The 23,465-nt window shown below is 35.6% G+C and overlaps 2 protein-coding genes, 1 non-coding gene and 2 pseudogenes across 4 annotated transcripts in view; all 5 read right to left on the bottom strand.

The window, feature by feature from the left end:
* Positions 1 to 6,857: 6,857 nt before the first annotated feature.
* On the bottom strand, positions 6,858 to 6,976 carry LOC111436477. Its single transcript, XR_002709250.1, has one exon. It is a non-coding gene; the product is annotated as a 5S ribosomal RNA (ribosomal RNA).
* Positions 6,977 to 7,200: 224 nt separating this feature from the next.
* Positions 7,201 to 7,319, bottom strand: LOC111436498 (annotated as a pseudogene).
* Positions 7,320 to 7,803: 484 nt separating this feature from the next.
* Positions 7,804 to 7,920, bottom strand: LOC111436501 (annotated as a pseudogene).
* A 4,108-nt stretch (positions 7,921 to 12,028) lies between these two features.
* Positions 12,029 to 13,302, bottom strand: LOC111436414 (NADPH-dependent pterin aldehyde reductase-like; the record flags this gene model as incomplete). Its single annotated transcript, XM_023074183.1, has 5 exons — positions 12,029 to 12,237; positions 12,339 to 12,511; positions 12,596 to 12,789; positions 12,874 to 12,943; positions 13,024 to 13,302. Coding segments are annotated over 5 exons (816 nt in total), but the record flags the coding sequence as incomplete, so codon positions are not given.
* Positions 13,303 to 14,279: 977 nt separating this feature from the next.
* LOC111436426 (protein ABC transporter 1, mitochondrial) overlaps positions 14,280 to 23,465 on the bottom strand; it is a 12,726-nt gene continuing 3,540 nt past the window's right edge. The window contains exons 5-9 of one of the 2 annotated variants that reach the window (XM_023074194.1): positions 23,002 to 23,160; positions 21,058 to 21,217; positions 20,194 to 20,303; positions 16,846 to 16,962; positions 14,280 to 14,868 (exon numbers count right to left, since the gene is read on the bottom strand). In XM_023074194.1, the coding sequence (XP_022929962.1) occupies positions 14,503 to 14,868; positions 16,846 to 16,962; positions 20,194 to 20,303; positions 21,058 to 21,217; positions 23,002 to 23,160 (912 nt within the window). In that variant the 3' untranslated portion in view covers positions 14,280 to 14,502. The remainder of the gene's footprint in view (positions 14,869 to 16,845; positions 16,963 to 20,193; positions 20,304 to 21,057; positions 21,218 to 23,001; positions 23,161 to 23,465) is intronic. The other variant, XM_023074195.1, reaches the window with a different exon arrangement.

Genomic DNA, 23,465 nt, shown 5'->3' with positions numbered 1-23,465 from the left:
GCGCGTGGGAGGCTCGTTTTGCGTCCGTTTACCTTCTGTTTGTCCCAATTCTTATTTTAATAATATTTTTATGTGAATAGGGATCTAATCAAGGATAATCAATATTTTTGGACACCTTGCATGAAGCAGTCCGCGCATGCCCGTCGCGCGTGAGCTTGCAAATGGTGTCCTTTCCCTCGCGTGGCTGGCGTTTGGTCGGCACGTGTGGCCGTGTGGGAGGCTCGTTTTGCATCTGTTTACCTTCTATTTGTCCCCATTCTTATTTTAATAATATTTTTATGTGAATACCTAATCAAGGTTAATCAATATTTTTGGACACCTTACGAATATAGAGACGCTAGCAAAAGGGCACGCGTCAACCAGGTAGATCACCACACGGAACTTTGGAAGAAATACTTATAGAAATCACCTTGGTATGCATGCATGCTAGATTAGTTTCCTTATGTGATTGGACTTTTCTATGTTGTGAGCTTAGGTTGCAAAGTACATGTTGTATGACCAGTTATATATGCTTCCATGATACGTTAAACATGTTTTATGCTTCTGCTTAGTGTGTAATTGTTTATGCATGTTGAAAGAAAGATGGGTAAATTGTGAACTCTGTGTTCTGGGTGTTGATGAACGTTATCACCCGTTGAGCATAATTGCCTATTTTGCATAAACTGTATAATGTATCTGATTCTTGATGTTTCTCCCTCTTTATAATGTTTAGGAAATGCTATAATATTTAGTAAACATCTTAGGAATGAGCCTAGGGATCCAAGATTAGAGTGACCAGTCACTGAGCTTAGATCAATCCTATCCTTAAGAGCTTAGCAAATCACCACGATAAACGTAGTACCTTAGAGATGTTTTTAAGCTGTTAATTGTCTGAACGGTGTCTATAGTTTCGTGGGAAGACCAGAGGTCCCGATCAGTTCCTACTGATCCTAGCCGTTTCGCATGGGAAACGTGACCCCACGTTGTATAGCCCATTACCTGCATGGAAACGGGTTGGGTTGCACCCCCCCTAGGGGGACTATTATGGGCTTAGGAGGTACTTAGCACACAAGATACCATGTAGTCTCAGTTAGCCATGTAAAGGTAGCACCTCGTAGAGAGATACCGGTCAGTCCAGCTTAGCATAAAGAACTCGTAGGTACTAAATGAGAGGACGAAGAACAATAAAGGTCCCAAGGGGCATCCAGGGTCTAAGATTAGAACCAGACGTCCTAGAGCCAATGAGAAACTCGTGATTGACTATTAAGCTTAGGATGCGATGAGAGCCTACAAGTAGGTGGCCTATTGGGTATAATTTTATACTCATTCCTGCTATCTTTATTTTTTTCTTTCAGGTATGTGAGGCATTGAGTCGAGGTAGGGCGTGATCAGAGGGGTGAATTGTCATAGAGGAATGCATGTCCCGGGGCGTCAGTTCAATCTTTTCTTTTGCATTTAGATTTTCACATTTTTTGTTTTCTGGAACTTTTATTTGTTTGAATCTTTGTATTGAAACTTTCGGTTATAGGAATAAATGATTTCGCCTTTACACCTTCTCTACTTTTTCTTTGCATACACATTGTCTTTTGAGTCACGGCTCATAGTAAAATATCGGGTCGTGACAAGTGGTTCCTCAATAAATGGTTTCATCGGTTAACACTTTCTTCTGTCTAATTCAAGTGATCAAAAGCACTGTTGACTTCATCTAAAACTATCAATTCTTAAGTGAAATTACTCCGGTTGTTGTCCTCTTCTTGCACACATTCCCAACTATCCCATTCCTCCTTTACTGGTTGTTGTGTTAGCTCATAGACTGCTGAACATTCCTCTGCTTCTATTGGATATTTCAGAACGTCATTGATATTAAATTCTACTTTATAGTTACCCATTCTTAATGTTATGGTTGTAGCATCTACTATTATTCTCCCCATCTTTAAAAATGGTCTCTTCAAGATAATTGGTACATCATGGTCTGCTTCATAGTCTAAAATAATAAAATCGGCTGGAAATATGAATTAACCCACTTGAATTAAAATGTCGATCTTTCCTTCTAAATAAGTGGACTTATCAGCTAGTTGGATGGTAACTGTAGTTGGTCTAACCTCACCGATCCCTAACTTCTTGTAAATGGATAGAGGCATTAAGTTGATGTTTTCCCCCAAGTCAGATAATGCGCTACCTAACTCCTTTCCTCGAATGGATAGAGGAATAGAGAACGAGCCTGAGTCTTTTTCCTTTAATGTGATCTTATTTTCATAATTGCACTACACTCTTTATTTAGTGTCACCATCTTGAATTCTTCAAACTTCCTTCTATTAGTGAGCACATCCTTCATGAATTTCACATAATTTGGTATTTCCTCAAAGTCTCCACTAGTGCTATGTTTATATGAATTTCCTTCCGAATATCTATGAACTTCTCGAAATGGGCTTCCTCTTTCTTTCTTTTTATTCTTTGTGGAAAAGAAGGTGGTGGCATGTATGTTTTTCTCTCTTCTTCACTACTATCTGCTGCTTACATTTTAGGAGATTGTTTTGCTCAACTCCTTTTGTCCAGTATTATCCTCTTTTTTTTTATTTTTTATTTTGCTGTGTATCAACAGTCTCTTGTGAGTGCTGTCACCGTGTTCTTTAATCTCACCTCTCATGTTGGATATTTATTTCCCACTTCTCAATTCTATTGCTTGACATTACTCTTGCCCTCTCTTTTTGATGTTTCGATATCTACTAGCAGCTTTCTAAGAGATATATTTCGTAACTCAGTTGCTAATTTACCCAACTAAACTTCCAAATTTCACAAGCATGCTTGTTGAGTCTATATCACATCATTTTTTTGTCATATATTCCTTCATTATGCTCTCAAGAGATGTTCCCAGTACGTGCTGAGCTTGGTTAGTATCTTTCTCTTGGGTATTGCCTTATTGAGAACCATATGTCATTTGATTTTGTATCCAAAACTTGGAGGGTAATTTGCTTTATGTGGTGTTTGTTGATTGTATGACCTTTGTCCCTTCTATGAGAAGTTTAAATGGTTTCTCCATCTTGAGTTATAAGTGTTTAAGAAGGAATTACTTTTATGGTTGCCTTGACTAGCATGATTTCTCACATAAAAAATTGAAGATGGATTACTTGGACATTTATCAAAAGTGTGTTCTTCACAATATACACAAGATTCTGTTGTTGTTTGAGTCATTACAACAACAGTTTGAACTGGTGCTTTAGTTGTTGAGTCTTGTCCTAACGTTAGATTTTGTAGAATTGTCACAAAAGCAAATTGAGCATTGATAGAGGTGAAAACATCATCTTCAAGTACTCCTCGGGTCTTCTTTCTTGGATTGCTTCTAACATCAGCTTATTGACAATTGTAAGATGCTATTCTTTCTAGGATCTCATAGATTCATTGTACGTCCTTGACAAAATATCTCCATTGGCGGAATCATCTATCACTTGTTTAGTAGCAATATTTCGTCCATTTTAGAAAATCTTCATTTGGATACAATGAGGTAATTTATGATTAGACACTTTTTAAGCATCTTCTTAAGTCTCTTTCAAGCTTTACTTAGTGTTTCATCTTCAAACCGTTGAAAATGAACAATTTCATTTTTGAACCATGCATTTCTAGTGGGTGGGAAATACTTGATCAAAAAAATTTCTGCTAGACTATTCCAGAATCAATTGCTCTTGGTGCTAAAGTATTTAACCATAATTTAGCACCAACCCTAAAAAAATAAGGGAATAAGATCAGTCTAACCACGATTCTATCCACTCCTTGGAATCATAATGAGTCACTAATTACCAAAATGACTTTAGAGGTAGGTAAAGATCTTCAAATGGTAGTCCATGAAATTGCCCAATGTTTGCAGCATTCATCACGGGATTTAGCTCAAAAGTAGTAGCATGCATTTTCGGTCTAATAATGCATGAATTTAGCTCTTCCACAACTGGATATGCATATACTCTAATTGCTCTTTCTCTGTCATCTACTAATGAATAGCATTAGTAATGATTCTCTCTAAATTAGCCAGTATGGTTGAATTTTCGAACTTTTGATTCATTTGGACTCCAAAGTTTCCTTGATGTATATTTTTTTAAGTCATTCTCAACCTTTGCTCCCTCAATCCTCCCCAAGAGGTTGTCTCTATTTTAAGAACCAAAATAAATTCTAAACCCGTGGGTGGGTTCATACACCCAATTTTGTAGTAGAAAATTCAGTAATAGAAAATTCTGTAGAAATAAATTTAGCACTAGAAAATTCAGTTTATTGTGGGTTTTTTTTTTTTTTTTTTTTGTCCTCAAACTCGCTGTAATCTTCCAACAAGTAAAGTAACTAAATTAGGTTCCCTGGCAACTACTTGAAAAATTTGATTGCTTGTGAAGGTACATAATAAAATGGTATAAAACTTATAAGAATAAGTGCAAGTATATACTGTCACAAGGAGTAAGAAGTATATAATAAGTAAATTATTAATTCTACGGAAAACCTATTTTTTTAGTGACTTTTGTTGCTAGAAATTAGGTGAGTTTTTAGTATCATTCAAATGTATGTTGGTGTCGAAAAACAAAGAGCAATGAGAAAATCAATGATAATCAAGAAGGATAGGCTATAAGAGATGAAATATATAAGTTGTTGAAATTTGTGGTGGATTTTAGCTCCTTTTAATAGATTCTCAAGCCCTCTTTCAAATGTAATGCATGGTGATTATTTCCATAATCATTTTGTAATTTCTATTAACAAGACTCTAGAAGAAGAATTATTTCTAACCGTTCAAGTTTCCTTGTAATGGAACTAGAGTATTAAAGAGAATTTCTTCGATCTCCCTTGTCTTTCGAATAAGAAAACAACTATGTAAATGTAAAGAGGCCAACTAAACAAACATGTAAATCACTAATAACAACCATTTAATCCGGAAAGTTTCTTTCGTGAGAACCTTAAAAGTCCAAAAAGATCCATAAAAATTAGAAAAATGTCCTTTTGTCCTTTACTCTCACTTTTTCCTTTCTAATCCTTCTCCAAAGACTTTAAATTCTTAAAATTAATTTTTGAGGATATTGAAATGACTCGTTTAAGACCTTTATTCTTACTTGAATGCCTTGATTACTTTTCTTGGATCCTTTGAATTACTTTGGGTATGGAGTAGAAGTAGACTAATCCACTCTCTTTCAACTAGCCCAAGGGCCAAGGACATACAAATAAAGAGCTAAGAACCCAAAACATAAGAACACATGTCTACATCCTACGAATTCAAAACTTTATTCAAAACCTTAGGACCAAAGGATCCAAAACCGATGGCTAGAACCCAAGGACTAAGATCCTTAGGAAAAAAAAGCCATGACATGCCTAGGACTTGAGTATGGTACCCTAACCTATATCATAAACACGATTAAGAGCCTATAAATAGTCTACTTGTTAAGTTTTATATTCACTCTAGTATTTACATATTTTTCACCTAACAACTAAGTATTTGTCAAAGATGAGAACAAATCTAGAGTGGGTGCTATAGAGAGTAAAGCTTAAGGTTAAGAGCCTACACCATTTTGTATCAATTTTTGTGACCGTCATTTTGAACTTTGTTCCTTTATGTATCTAAACTTAAAATTTATATTTTGAATACGGTATGTTTTACTTTTTAAATTCTTCTAAGCCTTTTGTAATCTCAAAGCCAATGAGTTTCTTGTTCTATGACCTTTCAAAATCTAATTTTCAAGACTTTTTCACCAATTTTCTTCTCTTCACTCATTTTAGGACCCACTTGGGACATTTGAGAGATTCAAACTTCCAAAAAAAAAATATCCCAAATTCAGTAAGTGCTCATTTTAGACTATTCTATATAAGTTTATACCTAGGATCGATTTGGAATAGCGTGAATAGAGAGCTTATGACTGAATTATGGATGCTTTAATCTATTAAATACAAAAAATTTGCACTTAAAGTTGCATCTAAAACCTCATGACCTACTATTAATTTTTGCTAACATGAATTTCTCTACCTAGGCTATATATGTGAACCAAGGCCATACCTTGACCCCGAAGGATGGTTAGTTAGGAGACGACACTGTTCCAAAACTCCGAGCCTAGTAGGACCATAAACGTGCACTAGGGTGTGATGAGCAGTTCGGAACCCTAGATCAAGACACACAAGTTGCTCGGGGTAACTCCCCTCAATTCTTATGGGGTTTAGTACAACTAGGGGCGCTCAAGACCCTTAATGATATTATAGATTTGAAAGATTTTCTTATCAACTCATGAGGGGCAAAAAGACTATGTTACCACAAACAAACCTAGATGTCCGATTTTAGAGCGTGAATACAAGTTATACCAAAGTCGACCCGTATCTTAGCATCTTGTGTTGAGTAGATCAACAACTTACCATACAAGAACAATTAGTGGGCTCGCCAGCTCACTCCTAATCTTTCAAAATCAAAGGACAAGCCCTCAAGTAGAAGTTCATAACTCACTCATGATTAAGATCAAGTCACATATGATTATTATGTGAAATATTAATCTTCTCCCTTAACGAATTTATAAAGAGAGATTAAATATTTCTTTGTTCAATAATATATAAACTTATTGGATAGCATACCCCACTCATATGTCTCCACATGAATGATTTAGATCAAATCATTTGTAACAATTACAAAGTGGGTCGTATCAATAGTATTACTAGGATAAGACACCCAACCTTATCTATAGACAATAAATCCTTTTTGAAGTTCTGGTGGGATTCAGTGTATTAGAGCTGGTATGATCGCACCCGACATGATATGCGCAGAAATTGCATTTAACGCATGCGGGGCGACATGATCGAGGCGACGGTGGGTGCACGCACGTGCTCGAAACAAACGAGAATAAATTAAAATAGCGAGTAAAAGAAGTAAAAAAGAGGTGCAACACGAGAACTTCCCAAGTGGTCACCCAACTTAGTACTACTCTCGCCTAAGCACACTTGACTGCAAAGTTCTGATGGGACTCGGTGCATTAGTGCTGGTATGATCGCACCCGACATGTAATGCGCACAAATTACATTTAACACATGCGGGGCAGCATGATCGAGGTGACGGTGGGTGCACGCACGTGCTCGAAATGGCCGATGGACCCCGCGCGGACACCTCGGGGAGAAGAAACGCGATGGGTGTGAGCGTGCGAGTAGGGGCGGTTGTCATTTGTAGAGAAAGGAAGAAAAAAATGGGCATAAATTGAAAAAACGAGTAAAAGAAATAAAAAAGGGGTGCAACACGAGGACTTCCTAAGTGGTCACCCAACTTAGTACTACTCTTGCCCAAGCACACTTGACTGCGGAATTCTGATGGGATTCAATGCATTAGTGCTAATATGATCACATCCAACATGCAATGCACACAAATTGCATTTAACGCATGTAGGGCGGCATGATCGAGGCAACGGTGGGTGCATGCACGTGTGGTTGCCATTAGTAAAGGAATGAAGAAAAGAGCGAGGAGAAATTGAAATAACGAGTAAAAGAAATAAACACGAGGACTTCCCAAGTGGTCACCCAACTTTGAACTACTCTCGCCCAAACACGTTTAACTACAAAGTTCTGATGGGATCCGATGCATTAGTACTAATATAATCGCACCGGACATGCAATGCGCATAAATTGCATTTAACGCATGTGGGACGGCATGATCGAGGCGACGGTGGGTGCATGCACGTGCTTGGAACGACTGGCGGGGTCCGTGCGGACATGTCGGGGAGAAGAAGCACGATGGGCGTGAGCGTGCGAGTAGGGGCGATTGCCATTTGTAAATAAAGGAAGAAAAGAGCGAAGAGAAATTGAAATAACGAGTAAAAGAAATTAAAAAAAAAAAGGGTACAACAAGAACTTTCCAAGTGGTCACACAACTTAGTACTACTCTCACCCAAGAATGCTTAACTACGGAGTTTTTATGGGATCCAGTACATTAGTGCTGGTATGATCACACCCAACATGCAATGCGCACAAATTGCATTTAACGCATGCGGGACAACATGATCGAGGCAACGGTGGGTGCACGCACGTGCTCAAAACGGCTGTCGAGACCCGCACGGACACGTCGAAGAGAAGGAATGCGATGGACATTGGTGTGCGAGTGGGGGCAATTGCCATTTGTAAAGAAAGAAAGAAAAGAGCGGAGAGAAATTGAAACAATGAGTAAAAGAAATAAAAAAGGGGTGCAAGAGGACTTCCCCAGTGGTCACCCAACTTGGTACTACTCCCGCATTAAATTCAACATATCAGAGTCTCAACATTAAATTCAGTATAATAGAAGTCTAGAAACGTGCAATTGAGCCAAATCATTAAATATTCCATTTCCTAGGCTTAGTTGTCCAATTTCATGCTGCTTAGTTAGTTTAACCCTCCTGCCCATGTCACTCAGCCCAATGTCAAGTATTTGTGAAGTGTGACCACTAACTACTCCCAACTATTAAGCAGCTAGGACATTATGAGAAATATCGCTCGATATTGATCAATTGTTAGGGTGACTCACTAATTGACCAAATAATGCGTTTCAACTGAGAGTGGGGGCGATTCTCGTGCTTGTCAAGCTACTACCCTCATGTGATTCTTTACCCTTGTAGATGAGTTCCCGATCAAGAGATAGTTGGGGATCCCTTAGTCGTACCCAAGTAAGGTCTCTACATGGTGCATTGTACTTCAAGGCACGACTTGCTACTCTAGCTCCTAGGTGGCCACTATGGATGACTGCGGATCCCTATTCCTATTATAGGTTCACTAATAGAAGCTATTGTTTTGACTGTTAGTGACCCCTATAACACTCCACTCCTTTCCACTTTTCATCACTATTACACTCCTTTAGCAACATTATACACTAGCGACGACATTTGTTTCTACATCCCAACACTGATACCATTGATAGGGACAAACGACCTCCATAATCATATGATTATATTCGGCATGAACTCTCATATTTTTACTTTTGATTCTCCAAAAAGTTAATTGTGTTCCTTGCTATACCCATGATCTTACAAGGATTTCAACAGCTTCTTACTTTGGTTTGTGTAAGACAGAACAAGTAGAAGAAAGTAGAATTAGTAATGATAGGTTTAGAGAAGCTCAAATTCAAAACCTTTGCTTTCTTTACTTAAAACTTTGAGAACATAAATCAGGCTATTCAAATGAGGACAACACAAATTCAAGGTCCTCAAGGACCATGGCAATGAGTGTCGAGAAGAAGGCCTATTACGCCTCCTCAAGAAGAACATGAAGATCCGTTTGAGGTAGGATAACCACGAAGAACGTGAATGACCATCCAAAGGAACTACCTCGTGATTATCAAGATTAAGATCCCACTCTTTCATGGAAAATCCAAATCGGAGGAGACTTTTTTTTTACCACATTTGATCTTGTTTTTGCAAGTGATGTAGAAAGAAATGTATCACTAAAAAGGAAGGATCTAATAAATCAAAGGATTAAAGAGGAATAGTTTCTTTTGAGACTAGATTTATTTTCTTCGATGATTTAACTTAAATTACTTTGTGAAGGTAGATCAAACCCAAAGGTTTGTAGAAGGACTAAATGAAGAATTTGAAGTCCAAGAAGAGCTATCTCTCCAATAATTAAGAAATTAACCATACAAATTGAAGGGAACTCAGATTTCTTTTGAGGCAGGTCAATACTAGAATTGATGATGAAATGGGAGGAGTCATACACTTCACCCAATGCATATAAGGTATCCAAGTCATACGCTAACAAAGCTACAAAGAAAGTAAATAATAAGATTTTTAGACAAATATGATCCTGACATCTTCTCTCACTTAATTCATTCATTGATGTCCGTATTAACTTTTTCTACTCAAACTCAACAATCTGAACAAACGTTGACTTCAAGTCTTCATCGCTTTCTCAAGTAATCTCTACATTAGGGAGTCCCTTCGACTTTAATAGTACAAGGAACTCTTGCACATCAACAACCGGTGCTTCGATCTGATATGACCTACACATGTGTCTATGCCTCGTTGCGCCACATATCACACCTGCAGCTAGAAAATCCCTTTGGCTTACATGGCTCAGCCTGCTTGTCTCAGCTCCATGGAACATCACTCCCTCGGCTCGGTAAAGGAGAAATTGCCCATTTTCTATCGTTTCGACCATCCCAAAGCTTAAATCGACTTTGTTCCAAGGCAATTAAGGTCAATATAAGGTTCAATTTCTTGATTTATGTTAAATTGAGTTAAGGAATTTGAGTTACTAACGAAATGAGATGGAAGTTCTAATAGGAAATGACAATCGACGATACTTGGAGCAATTTCGAGGGACAGAAAGCAAACATACTTGAATTTAGGGAAACGTCAGCTAGAGCTAAGGCTAGCCAAGTAAGTGGTCTTACTATCGTTTTGGTTATTATTGAATGTTGTATGATGACACGTGACCATGGCTTCACACATGTCATATGCTCGTATATTTGAACGGTTATGAAATGATATGTGTACGTTATGATATGTTAATGTTGTGTTGTATGTGATGTAATGATTTGTTTACGATAGGATATGTTTGAAGACATGCTTGTATCATGATATGTGAATGTTATGATATAATATGTGCATGATATGATTTTATACGTTAGAAGACATGACAAGTTTATGATATGACATATATTTAACATAAATGATATATGATATGATTGACATGCAATATAATGAATTGACATTATACACAACTCCGATATACGCATGGAAACTATGATAAAATGATATGATATAAAGAAAATCGTTAGAGGGGTTGTTATACATGATAATGAAAGGGAAAATGTTGGGATCTCATACATCATTGTGTGTTCATGCATCGAGGGATGCCCCTTCTCCTTTTACGATGGTACGGACGTATACGTTATGAAGTAAAAAAACGATCATTATGTTTACCATAATGTTGCTACGATGGCCGCTATGCCTAATGGGTGTTTGGCATCAACAACTATCAGAGAATGCTCACCTGACAAGAAAGGGGCCTAGGAGATGTGCGAATCTACTAGTGGGTTCATAGTCACACGTGTGGACCGTGTGTAGAATAGTAAATAAATATCCAATTACACGCTTAGGATAGTCCTCGTAGAAATATAGAATGATATAATAGATCCTACTCATGATTGTATGTGCTTGCATCTAACCCTGATAGGGGAGTCACTTTCTTATAATACTAAGTTATGTGCTACTCTTATTTTTCCAAGTAAAGGCAAGACTCCCCTATCCGGCTAACGGTGGCATCACAACCTAGGAGACTGTGGCACATGCATAGGGTAGTTTGCAATTTGAATTTAGTAGACTATAGGTCAGTACATGTCAGTTTGCATTTTCTTTTAGTAGCATATAGGTGAGTATTAGGTCATTTTTACTTTATATTATTTTATTTAAAAGCCTTCTAGATAACATGTAAGACCAAAATTATATTTTTATAATAAAGTTTTGAGGGAAGTATTTCTGCATAAAATATCTATGATATGTATACAATAATGACCTTAGACTAAGTAGAAATCCAGGGTTGTTACATGGATTGTTCTATAATCATGTTGATTCTAAACTTGAAAATTCTAGAAGGTTCATCGAAAAAAATTCACCCATCAGCGATTTGCTAACCTTAGTTTTAAATTCCAGACGTTAGATCTAAGGAATCTCGAGTCTTCTTGAACATACTCATATTTCAGCTCAATCCAACGATTTGATCTTAAGATACAAGGGACTTTGATCAACTGATCAATTTTAAAATTGAATACCGAGCAAATCTAATGGTAGGGGTATTTTGTAATTTTTTATTTTTAAATATTTTATTATGAAAATCCTAACCTTTTTTTCATTTTTTTTTTCATTTTCCCTTCTTGAGCATCATACAATTCCTTGTGAATTAAAAATTTAGGAATTTTGTTAGAAACGAAGACAAGATTTGAAAGATGACCATATTAGGCATGCTCTCTCTGCCAAAGAAGAAAAACATAAAAATTTGCATATTGTTTCATTATATGTTGATGACTTAATTTTACTAGAAATCATTTCTAAAGTTGTTGAGATGTAATGAATTTAAAGATTTCATAAAAATGGAATTTGATATACACATACTTGCAATAACACAAATGGAAATGACATTATTAGCGTTATTCGCTTCAAAATTTTACAATACTTTAAAGATTAAATTTATAAATATAGAGAAAATTATTCAAGATTGGGCAAAGTGCCTGGATCTTCAACGGTGAGAGATGCTCCATTGTGTAGTGGAGTAAGAGTAAGAATCATGGTGGCTGCTTTGGAAGCCCTTCAATAACAATAAAATCAAATATGTAAATGCGTGGAAGTCTTAGAACAACCTTGAACTTGCCTACCAATTGTGTTAAACTGAAATATTAGGTTGCTTACCAATGTTGAGGCGATTGATATTGAGGAGCAAAATGACCAAGACAAGAGACCAACATATCAGTATATATGATGCCCGGATCTAAGCTCACAATTGCCACTCCCTCTGGGACTTCTTTTGCCACCGCTTTGCTTACTCCTTCAACCGCCCACTTTGATGCACAATATGGTGAACACTGCAAAATAGAACCAAACCAAATAAAATACTATCATCCTCTCAAAAACTAATAATAATAATAAATAAATAAATAAATAAATACCAGTGCATGAGCAGTTCTCCCCGAAATTGAAGACATGTTGATGATAATCCCTTGCCTCTTAGAAATCATAAGAGGAACGAAATGGCGCATAATATTCGCTATTCCTTTCACGTTGGTATCAATCACATTATCAAATTCTTGTGCATCCACCTCCCATATTTTACCATTTCTATTGATCAAAGCTGCATTATTCACTGCCAACCATATCCACAAATGCTTTGCCTATTTGTTTATTCATTCACAAAACAAGAGATTGAAACAAAAAGGAAGTGAAATACCAATGATATTTGGAACAAATTCCTTTTCTACAGTAGCTCTTGCAAATTCTTCAACTTTGGTGTTGGATCTCTGCAAAATTCTACAAGTTTTATGAATAACCCAAAAGGTGAGATTAAAAAAAAAAAAAAAAGAAAGAAGTATTTACAAACCACGTCAAGGTTGAAGAGGAAATGGTTTGTGGAAGATAGCTTAGCAAGCTCCAGTTGAAGGGAATCGAGTTGAGTTTGGTTGCGTGAGCAGCCAATAATGGTATGCCCACGATTGGCTAGCTCCAACGCCAAAGCTCTTCCTAACCCTTTGCTAACGCCAGTTATCAACACCTTTCTAGGAGTGGTGGCCATTTTAGTGTTGGGTTTTGGGTTTCTTGGAAACAAATTTATAGAATGATGAGAGTTAGGAGATAGGTTTTGGTTGGTGTTCAAAGATGTTCAAAAAGCTGAGGTTGAGGTTTTTTTTTTTTTTTTTTTTTTTCCTTCGTACGGTCCCTATATAATTGGTAACTATGGTCCCAGGATTTTATTGTTATGTAGCTTGAATTTGGAATGGCTGAAAATGGTGTCACTTTCTCTTCAATGGATGCTGCCAACAAATAGCTTTATTTGTAGGTAACTTGTGAGCAATGTAGTTTTCTTTTGAAAAACTAAATTTGATCAAATAATTTAGAAGTTAGGTAGGATTATGTTTATGTTAAGTGTGTAGGTTGAAACCAATAATATAACTACAATGTTCACACAACTTTTATTAATTATTCAAGCGTTTCATTTAAAATGAAGTTATCAACACTATTTCAATCTTATTAAATGTCTGTAATTTTTATTTGAGATTTCTTATAAAAATGAAGTTATCAACACTATGTATTGACCAACATTAAGCGAGCATCCCAATTTTAGGTATAGGCATTTGCATTTCTTCTTTTTGGCTGTTTATCCACAATAGAGAGAAAGAGACATGAGAATTTATGTAAGAGGCTCATTATCGTTTTTGGCAGTTGCTTTTATATCAATCTCTAGGGTTAATTTAAGTAAGAGGTCTCTTGTTGTTCTTGGAAGAGAGTGGTAGTTACTTTTTTGGTAGAGAGGGGTAGTTACTTTTATATTAAGAGAGTGGTAGTTGCTTTTATATTAATCTCTTAGTTTTAATTTGAATCCCCTACTACATATACACATTCATCACATTCATCACTAATTTTGATGTCTAATAACATCGACACACAAAGATGCAACACCAATAGTCTCTTTTTTTGTCCCACCGCATAAAGATTGGATCCTTGTTTTCGACTACTTTTACCTGAGGAGGCAGCTGAAAAGCCCTTTTATCTCTCCACATCGATGGCTATCTAAAAACTTTTATCAACAATTGCACAAATTAGATAGGTCTCTTGACTGATCAACTTATGAAAATAATCTCATTCAAATTTTTTGAACTAAAACTTTATTAGTGGTACGTATTGCAGCACTAGTCATTCACAACAAAATGTTTTATAAAATTAACAATTGGAAGTAATACTAAAGGTAAAAAAATGAATGGTTGAAAACTGTGGAAGTATAGAGACCAAATACGAGGATGTGGGGCAGGAAAAGGACAGGACAAATGGCTGCTGGAAATTCAAATATTGGCCCTTCAAGATCTCAATTTTGGTCGTCGAAATGATGATTGTCGTAAACATTGAATAAGAGTTGCCTACAGGGCACAGCAGCGCCAAGCTTGATACAAGCCAAGAAAGCACCTGATAGTTTGCGATGAAGGCTATAGGCTTCATCGGGTGGTGGGGTTAGCCTGTGCCGCAACATGGTTGCACCAAGGTTTGAAATACTATGAGTGATATTTGAAGCTCGAAAGTCATAGGCACCAGGCTTTGAGAATGGCAATCCCACAACAAAACCTGCTTGAACATGAGCATCCAACATCACCTCTGATTCCTCTCCTGTTAGAAATCCAAGTCTCCTTGACATTTCGATTACTGCATCTTTATTGCCATTTGCGCACGCAACAACCTAATTAAAAAATGCATCCAAAAAGAGTGTTTTAGGAACATATATAACATTAACTTCGAATACAATACAAGATGGATACAGGTTCATCAATACAATTACAACAAAATTCTTAAACCTCTAGGTCCACTAGATATGCATAGCAAGAATTGGGCCAACCGCAAATAGATCTAAATGGATCCCTGCATACTCGAGATTTGTTTTGCGATTACATGGAACAGGTCCGAACGGATCTGAAATGGTGGATCTGAACAGCAATGACGATCATAGAAATCAACTGATAACAGCGATGAGCATGGGCAACAACGATGAATGTGGGAGTGAGATGAAGTTTGAAGTTGAGAGTTTGGAGATACAAAAGGGACGAAGAGAGCACGAGATATCAGAGATGGAGAGCTCGAGAGACAGAGATACGAAGGAGAGAGAAATCGAGACTGAAGTTTGAGAGACACTGAGAAGAAATACGATGTAGGAAATCTCAAATATTTTCTAGGAAACACTGTTGCTTGGTCTCAAAAGGGTATAATTGTATCCCAAAGGAAGTATGTACTCGATCTTTGCAAAGAAACTGGTATGTTAGGATGCAAGCCAATAAAGTCTTCTACGGACTCACAAAAGAAACTTGGATTAAATCATGGGAGAACTCCGGTGGACAGGAGAGATATCAGCACCTTGTTAGGAATAAACATCTTATCTATCTTTCTCATACTCATCCAGATATTAGGTTTGTTGTCAGCAAAGTTAGTCTTATCATAAATAGTCTTAGTGAAAAACATATGGAAGTTGTACACCAAATCCTAGGCTATATGAATATGATTTCCAGAATAGAACAGTTTTTTGAGAAAACTGATAAGAGAAATATTGAGGTCTACTATGATGCAAATTGCACAGGAACATAACAAATAGAAAATTTACCTCAGGTTAATTACTATTTTGTATGGTACTCTTGCAACAAGGAGAGGTAAAAAAATCAATCAGTGTTTGGCAGGAGTAGAATTCAAAGAACTTGCTCATGGTAAATGTAAATGCAGATGAATCAAGAGAGTCCAGTGAATTTGGGAAAAGTTGTTCATCACCAATACGGATGGTATGTGACAATCAAAATATGCAAAGAATTCAGTTCATCGTGATAAAACAAAACATGTTGAAATGGATGGATATTTCCTCTCCCAAAAAGTCAATAATGAAGTGGTTCGACGTAACTATGTGCCTATCAAACAACAAATTAACTAATATTCTTACCAAGCCTTTACCTAGGTCTTCACTTTGAAGATTTGAATAACAATTTATAATTTTTTAGTATGTAAAACTCATTTTGGGGAAGGGTGTTGCAAATTAATGTCAAATTTAGGGCATTTTTTGTAATTAACAGATTAGGAAATTTCTCCTTTAATTATGTAATCTTTTAGACCTAAGGTTAAAAAAGATTTAATTGGGCTAGATTCTTTTTCCCATTACAATTGACATTTTTCTCTTCTACTATTTTTTATCAACACAAACACATCCTAGCAGTAACAACTATTATCAATTATACTCAACGACTATTGACTGGGTAGTTTCTCTTTACTAGGCAAAAAATTGAAGTATACATTAATGGATGGTGAATATAAATGTTGAATCTCAAATATCTGTAAGCCACGTTGGAATTACTAGTCCTATAATTGCTCCAATAACTCCTCCAAGGAGTAGCTTGAACATTTCACAACATAGCTAGATCCAGCCACCCATTAAATCATAGTGAAACCCTTCACTATCTAGATAAAATTGAACCCTAAATTCACAAATATGCAGAAGTAAACCGTGCACTTAACTAAACTTACTGAAAATGTCCAACAAAAGATCTCGAAAACAAATGCTAATATCTCAAATTTGAAACAGAGATAATTTGGAAGGTTAAAAGTTCATAATCTTGTGATGAAACTGTGTGCTAAAAAATCAGGTGTAAAATAGGAGCGCTGAACTCAAAGGCAAGAAAATTACCATTCTTAAGTAGTTGTCAACAAAATTTTTAGGATAATCTCGAGCTGCTCCAAAGTCGATCAGATTAACTATATTTGAGGCTTCATCATACACAAAATTACTCCAATTGGGGTCCGTCTGATACATTCAGCAAATAGAATCAAATTAGGACGAGAAAAATAATTGACAGAAACTTCAGCCAAAAAAAAAACAGCATAAAACATATGAAATGTTTCCACAAGAAAAGGCATAAAATGTGAAGGAAGCATTAAAATCATTAAGTAGAGATAATGCATTGTTCCTAAGCTTTCTAGGAGCATACTCTGACCATATGCAGTTGTTGGGAGTATTAATAGGATAAAATCAGAAATATTATGTGATACTTGGACACAATAGCCATTATGCAATAGATTGGTCAAGGAAAGGTAGTATAAATAGAGTGGGTTTCGATTCTGAATGTCCCTCAAGGAATTAATTTCAAATGGGATCATTAATGACCCCTTGGTAGTGGAAATTTCTCAATCATATTCAGCCATTAAAAAGGATTTCTGAATAAAAACTTTTGGGATCTTAAAGGATTTATCCAAGGAATTAATTGTGGATGGGGGAGGAAGTAAGTGCCTCATTGGTATAAAACTAAACAGAGGATAGAAAATCCAGAAAGAAAATCAAGGAGAAGAAGCTGTATCTGTATATTCTGAAAAGAAGAAAATGGCGCATAGGTTTAAGAGAATCCAGAGACTCAATAAACCCTACACATGGCACGTGACTATTGGGTTTAGAGACCATGTACAGAAATAGTAAATAAAGATAAATGACAGGCCCAAAATCACTAAAGTTTACGAGCGTAGGCACGTGAGAAAGAAGGTGGGAGTGTAATGCATAATTTTTGTGAGTGATGTAAACCCATTTACATTCTGTTATATTTTCTTAGTTAGAATGTGGGTTTGGGGGATAGGTGGCTGATATAGAAGCGAGTGTTGTTCTGTAGGGTACATTTTTGGCTGAGATTTTATTGCGAGTCTCTGAGGAGAATTGGAAGAGACGGGAAGCTCTCAGACCTTCCCTTAATACATGTTAATTAATAAAATTTGGGCAAGCCTATCATTTTTGGTTAGAACGGTGATTCTGGGGAATGGTGAGTGGAAAGTAGAATTGAAGACTTGGAGGAGAAGATAAACAATGTGGAATTGAAGCAATTGGAGAGACAAGCCAAAATAGACTCCTAATTTGCAGAAGCAGGAGAGAGACAAGCTCTAATAATAGAGAAGTTGGACGCCCAACTGATAGCATACATAACTTGCTATCTCTAGGACTTATTTTATGCAAGTTTTGAGGAAATAATGAATTTCATGAGATTATTTTTATGAATGGTAGATCTCAAGCATTTGGAGCAAAACGAGGGATTTGACTAAAAATTGAGCAAATTGGGCATGATCTTTCACCTCTAAGATAACCAACCTATTTGTTCCCAAGAATATACAGGAGGCGCTAAATGATTTGAATTGGATGTAAGCAATTACGGGAGAGATGAATACTCTTAAACAAAATTGCAAACGGGGCATAAATTACCAAGGGATAAGAAAATAGTAGAATGCAAATAGGTATTCACTTTGAAGTGTAAAGTCGACGGTAGCATTGAAAGGTACCAAGCTAGACTTGTGGCTAAAGGATCCACACAAAACTACGGAATCACTTATCAAGAAATATTTGCTCCTGTTGCTAAAATTAAATCCATTAGAATTTTCTTTATTCACTTTGAACAAAATTGCAAACGGGACATAAATTACCAAGGGATAAGAAAATAGTAGAATGCAAATAGGTTTTCACTTTGAAGTGTAAAGTCGACGGTAGCATTGAAAGGTACCAAGCTAGACTTGTGGCTAAAGGATCCACACAAAACTACGGAATCACTTATCAAGAAATATTTGCTCCTGTTGCTAAAATTAAATCCATTAGAATTTTCTTTATTAACCTATCAATTTTGATTGGCTTCTTTATCAACTTGATATTAAGAATGTTTTTCTCAATGGAGATCTTGAAGGTGTGTTTATTTTACTTACTGCCTGGTTTTCAGGTGAATCTTGGGGTTAACACAGTATGCAAGTTAAAGAAAGCTTTATACGGCCTTAAACGGTCTCCTAGAGCAGGGTTCGAACATTTTGAAAATGCAGTGACAAGCTATGGGTTCATTCAAATTCAAGCAAATCATGCTATGTTCTATGAACATAATGGAAATAACAGGATTGTTTTTATAGTACACGTAGATGATCTTATTTTTATAGGTAATGACGAGATAGTAATGACGAGATAAGACTAACTAACTACCTTGAAGAAAGGACAATCTAATAAATTCCAAATTAAGGACCTGGGAATTTTGAAGTATTTCTTAGGCATGGAATTTGCCAGGTCAAAAACTGACATCCTTGTCAATCAAAGTATATTATTGATTCAGTTGAAGAGACCGGACAAAACAGTTGAAACTCCCATCGAGCCGAATTTAAAATTGCAAGCTATGAGAGAAAAAGAGGTAAAAGACAAGGAAAGGTAACAATGACTTGTGGAAAGACTCGTATACCTCTCTCACACACATCCGAACATTGCTTTTGTTGCTAGTATGGTAATTCAGTCCATGCATTCTTCTAGGCCAGCTCACTTTGAAGCAGTCTAGAGTCTAGAGTCATGAGATACTTGAAAGGTACACAAGAAAAGGCATACTATTTAAGAAGCCTGGTCACATATTGAAGTTCTCACTGATGTTGGGTTGGGCAGGTAGCACTGCAGATAGAAGATTTACTTTTGATCATCTCTTTTGTAGGAAAGAATCTAGTTACTTGGCGAACCAAAAAAAAAGTGTGGTGGCTAGAAGTAGTGCTGAAGCAGAGTTTAGGGCGTTAGCCCATGGGATTTGTGAAGGTGAATGGATAGAAAGATTATTGGAATATTTGAAATTCTCTCAGACAACGCCCATGTCAAGGCAGCAATTTCCATTGTCCACAATCTAGTCCTTCATGATAGAAGGAAATATCTCAAAGTTGATAAACACTTCATAAAGGAGAAGATTGATGTACGAGTAACACAGATTCCCTATCCTTCAACAACAAAGCAAATTGTTAATCTATTAACTAAGGGATTCTCGAAGTTACAATTCAACAAATTGATTGACAGGCTAGTATCTTCGAACCAGCTTCCAGGGAAGTGTGGGTTATTTCCTATTGTGTTAATTAATTTCTTGTGTCTACTGTATTATTTGTAATGGGTGTTTTGTCTATTTAAAAATTCATTTATTCTTAAGACAGAAAATAACAGCGGACAACTAAAAAAATATTGCATTTCCTATCTCACAATAACATGTCTTTGAAAACTTGCCTGCATGAAGCGGAAAACAAATAATTCACGTAACGTGAGCTCCAGCAACTTTCTCCCAACATAATTACGAGTTTCCTGGTCTAACAATGCTACTTTATCAATCGGAATTCCTGTGGAAAACAATAAACTAATTCGAAGTTAGAACATATATTTATAGAGAAAGGAAAAACCAAGAAAACTGATACAGAAATATACTGTGCAGGGATAACATCTAGAATGAAAAAGATGGTTCATCAACATAATATAATATAACAGATATTCCATTGAAACTGGACAAAAGGTCTGACCAAAAAAATATAAATAGCATCAGAATCTTCATTTGATTAATTCACCTCCTACCCACCACATGGAGAAATTACAACGTAAAGCCATATAGAGATTTCATTAAAAAAAAATAATAAGTGATAGATTATTGTTCTCGTGATAATTCACGCATTTAGACAAAATATGTTTGGGGAATTGTTCTTAGCATTTCTTGCTAATATCTTGGGATAGTACATAGATGAAAAGAACATAACTTACAGTCAAGTGGGAAAAAATAATAATTATTATTATAATTAAATTAAATTTTAAAAAAGAAAAAACAGTCTGAAAAGGAAGAGTCCTTTATCTATACCCCTCCGAGGGAAAAACCAGAATTTGTTCAACCTTAACAATGGCAAAAGGAAAATAACCACTTCGGTTGCACAATGAGAAAGGCAAAACTATGATGGTACGTTTAACATTATTCCATTCACAAGAATTATTTATATAGGCATAAATAAGACAAGATTAAAAAATCATAGCTAACAAATTAATTACATATATAGAAAAAAAAAATAGAACACATTTAAGCAAACAAGCAAGAAGAAGATATACGAGTACCAGAAATAAGTTCGGTAGTCAAAACTCTTTTGCTTGATAGATCATCCACAACCAATGGAACATAGAAACCTTCAGAGTTACATAACAGATCACGGAAACGTTTTTGATTTGTAGCCTCCAACACATAGTCACATTCACGGGATAACTCATCTTTTGCCACCTAATAGATAGGACCAACACTAACATCAACTCGCATTTTTATCTATAAAAGTTATTAGAAATAGGCACAACGGAAATAAATAGATACATTTGTTAATAATGAGGTATATTGCACCACCAACTAACATGAGGGCTTTAATGATCTCAAATGATTTAAGAAATTTATTGTACTTGATTTTAAAATATAGAACCCTGCTTCAAATGTATTTGAGCCCAATAACTTCAAGAAAATAAAGTTATTAGGTTTAAAGTCTCTTTATGAGCTGTAAGAAGTAATTAGGTTTAATGTTCTTTATGGGCTTTGATGACGAGGACGTTTTGTAACTATCAATTAGGCTTTATTCTCTTAAATTGGAGTCTTTTTCTTTTTCGTTTTTTTTTTTCTTTTCTTTTGCTAGTATGCTCTTGTACACTCTTTTACTTCTCTCAATCAAAGTTTGTTTTCTAGTAAAAAGAAAATTTAAATGACAGGCAACTAAACTACATGCACACACAAAAATGAGAGAAAAGAAAAGTTTGCCCCAGATCCACAGAAATTAAAAGGAAACCCACTACAATTTCCATACATCAAAAGGAAAGTACAATAATACAAAGTTACAAACCTTAAGAAACAAACATTATAAAGATACCAAAAATTTAAGAGTTCCAAAACACTAAATGTTCCACATCTATCCTCAAAAGCTCTTCCATTCCCCTCCAAAAAATATAAGGCTTATTACCACATTGTTCTAAAGAGTATTACCTATTTATCAGAGGAAAAACACTATATATTTGTATAAGAAAAATATGTCCGCAACTGCAAAGATAGTGCTGCAAACTACATCACGGAATGTGTATGAGAGAGGAAATTGCTTACTTGGATATGTTTTTTTTTCCATTCCATGATATGTGTTCGTCAGATGATAGTATTTTTAGTTCTTCCTGCTTAACTTGAAATATTTTGAAAAATATATACAAATATACAAAGACTTATCCAATTTTCCCAACCATTAAGGTAAAATTACAATCCGATTTTTAGGTCATAATTATCAATATGTCACCTATCAAATTCATGTTTGAACAAAGTCAACATTTATGATGTGTCGTATATTTAAACATTGTGATATGAAATTAGGTGACTTAATCATGCCACAAGGACTACATGGTGGATTACAAGATTGTACCATACATATTGGATTTAGGGAGGTTTCGTTGTTTTTTTCAATTTATGAGTATTGTTTTTAAGGTTTTAAGTTACAATTAGTTGATGGTCATTATGGTATCGATGCGCATGAGAGTTACAACCTTTCAATTGACTATAGGTTACTTTAAGGTTTATTTTCAAGGCTATAAATAGTCATTAAGGTTGTTGTTTTAGTAGGAAGATTTTGGATATTAAAATGAAACTTGCATATTATGCTTCTTAAGCCGGTTCCTTTGCATTTTTTGTGTTTAAATTTGCATGGTTGAGTCATTCAAGTAGTCTTGATCAAGCTATCTTGTGGAGTATTCGAATCACGAGTTCAGAAACGAGTTTTCTTTACTCTTGATTTTGATTATCAAGATAATTTGTTCCAAAACTTTCCCTTGGGTTGATTCCTAATTGTTTTTTGGGTTCTTGGATAGTTTAGATCTAAATGTCTTATTCTTCGAGAAGGTTGTTAGATCAAATTTCAAGAGTTTCATAACACCTTGTGTGCCAACCAAACAATAGAAGATAAATATATGAATAATTAGAGCTATAAAGGAAGAGTAACAAAGTTTACAAGCATGTTGAAAAAATCAACAAAGAGAACAATAAAATACCTTCATTGCTCTGTCAAGATAAAGTCCCTTCGGAATCAGATTAGTATAATCCAACAAGAGCTTCACATTATTGATATCACTCTCAATGCTATCAGCAACTCCAGGGTACTGAATTTTCATTGCAACTTTCATACCATTCTTTAAAACAGCTCTATGCACCTGAATCGGATTTAGAAAGCATCCAACTAAGAATTCAGACAATCTTATCAAATGAGAAGATTCAAGGACATCAGTAATGAATAAGGAACAGGAATATCTAAATATAATTTAGAAAGAAATGAAGGACTACATCACTTATGTTATCCTGGAATTCCTGAAAACAACATCACTGAGGGAGGCTAGTATGACATCTAAATATCGTAATAAAATCTGGAAGATAGAAATAGCAGCTAATAATTTATGCTCCATGGCAGCAAGACTTTTTTCTTTTTCTTTTTTTTTTTTTTTTTGGGGGGGGGGGGGGG

The sequence above is a fragment of the Cucurbita moschata genome, unplaced genomic scaffold (assembly GCF_002738365.1).
Source record: "Cucurbita moschata cultivar Rifu unplaced genomic scaffold, Cmos_1.0 Cmo_Scf00054, whole genome shotgun sequence".
In the NCBI taxonomy this organism is placed as follows: domain Eukaryota; kingdom Viridiplantae; phylum Streptophyta; class Magnoliopsida; order Cucurbitales; family Cucurbitaceae; genus Cucurbita; species Cucurbita moschata.
This window is presented reverse-complemented; position numbering and strand designations above follow the sequence as displayed.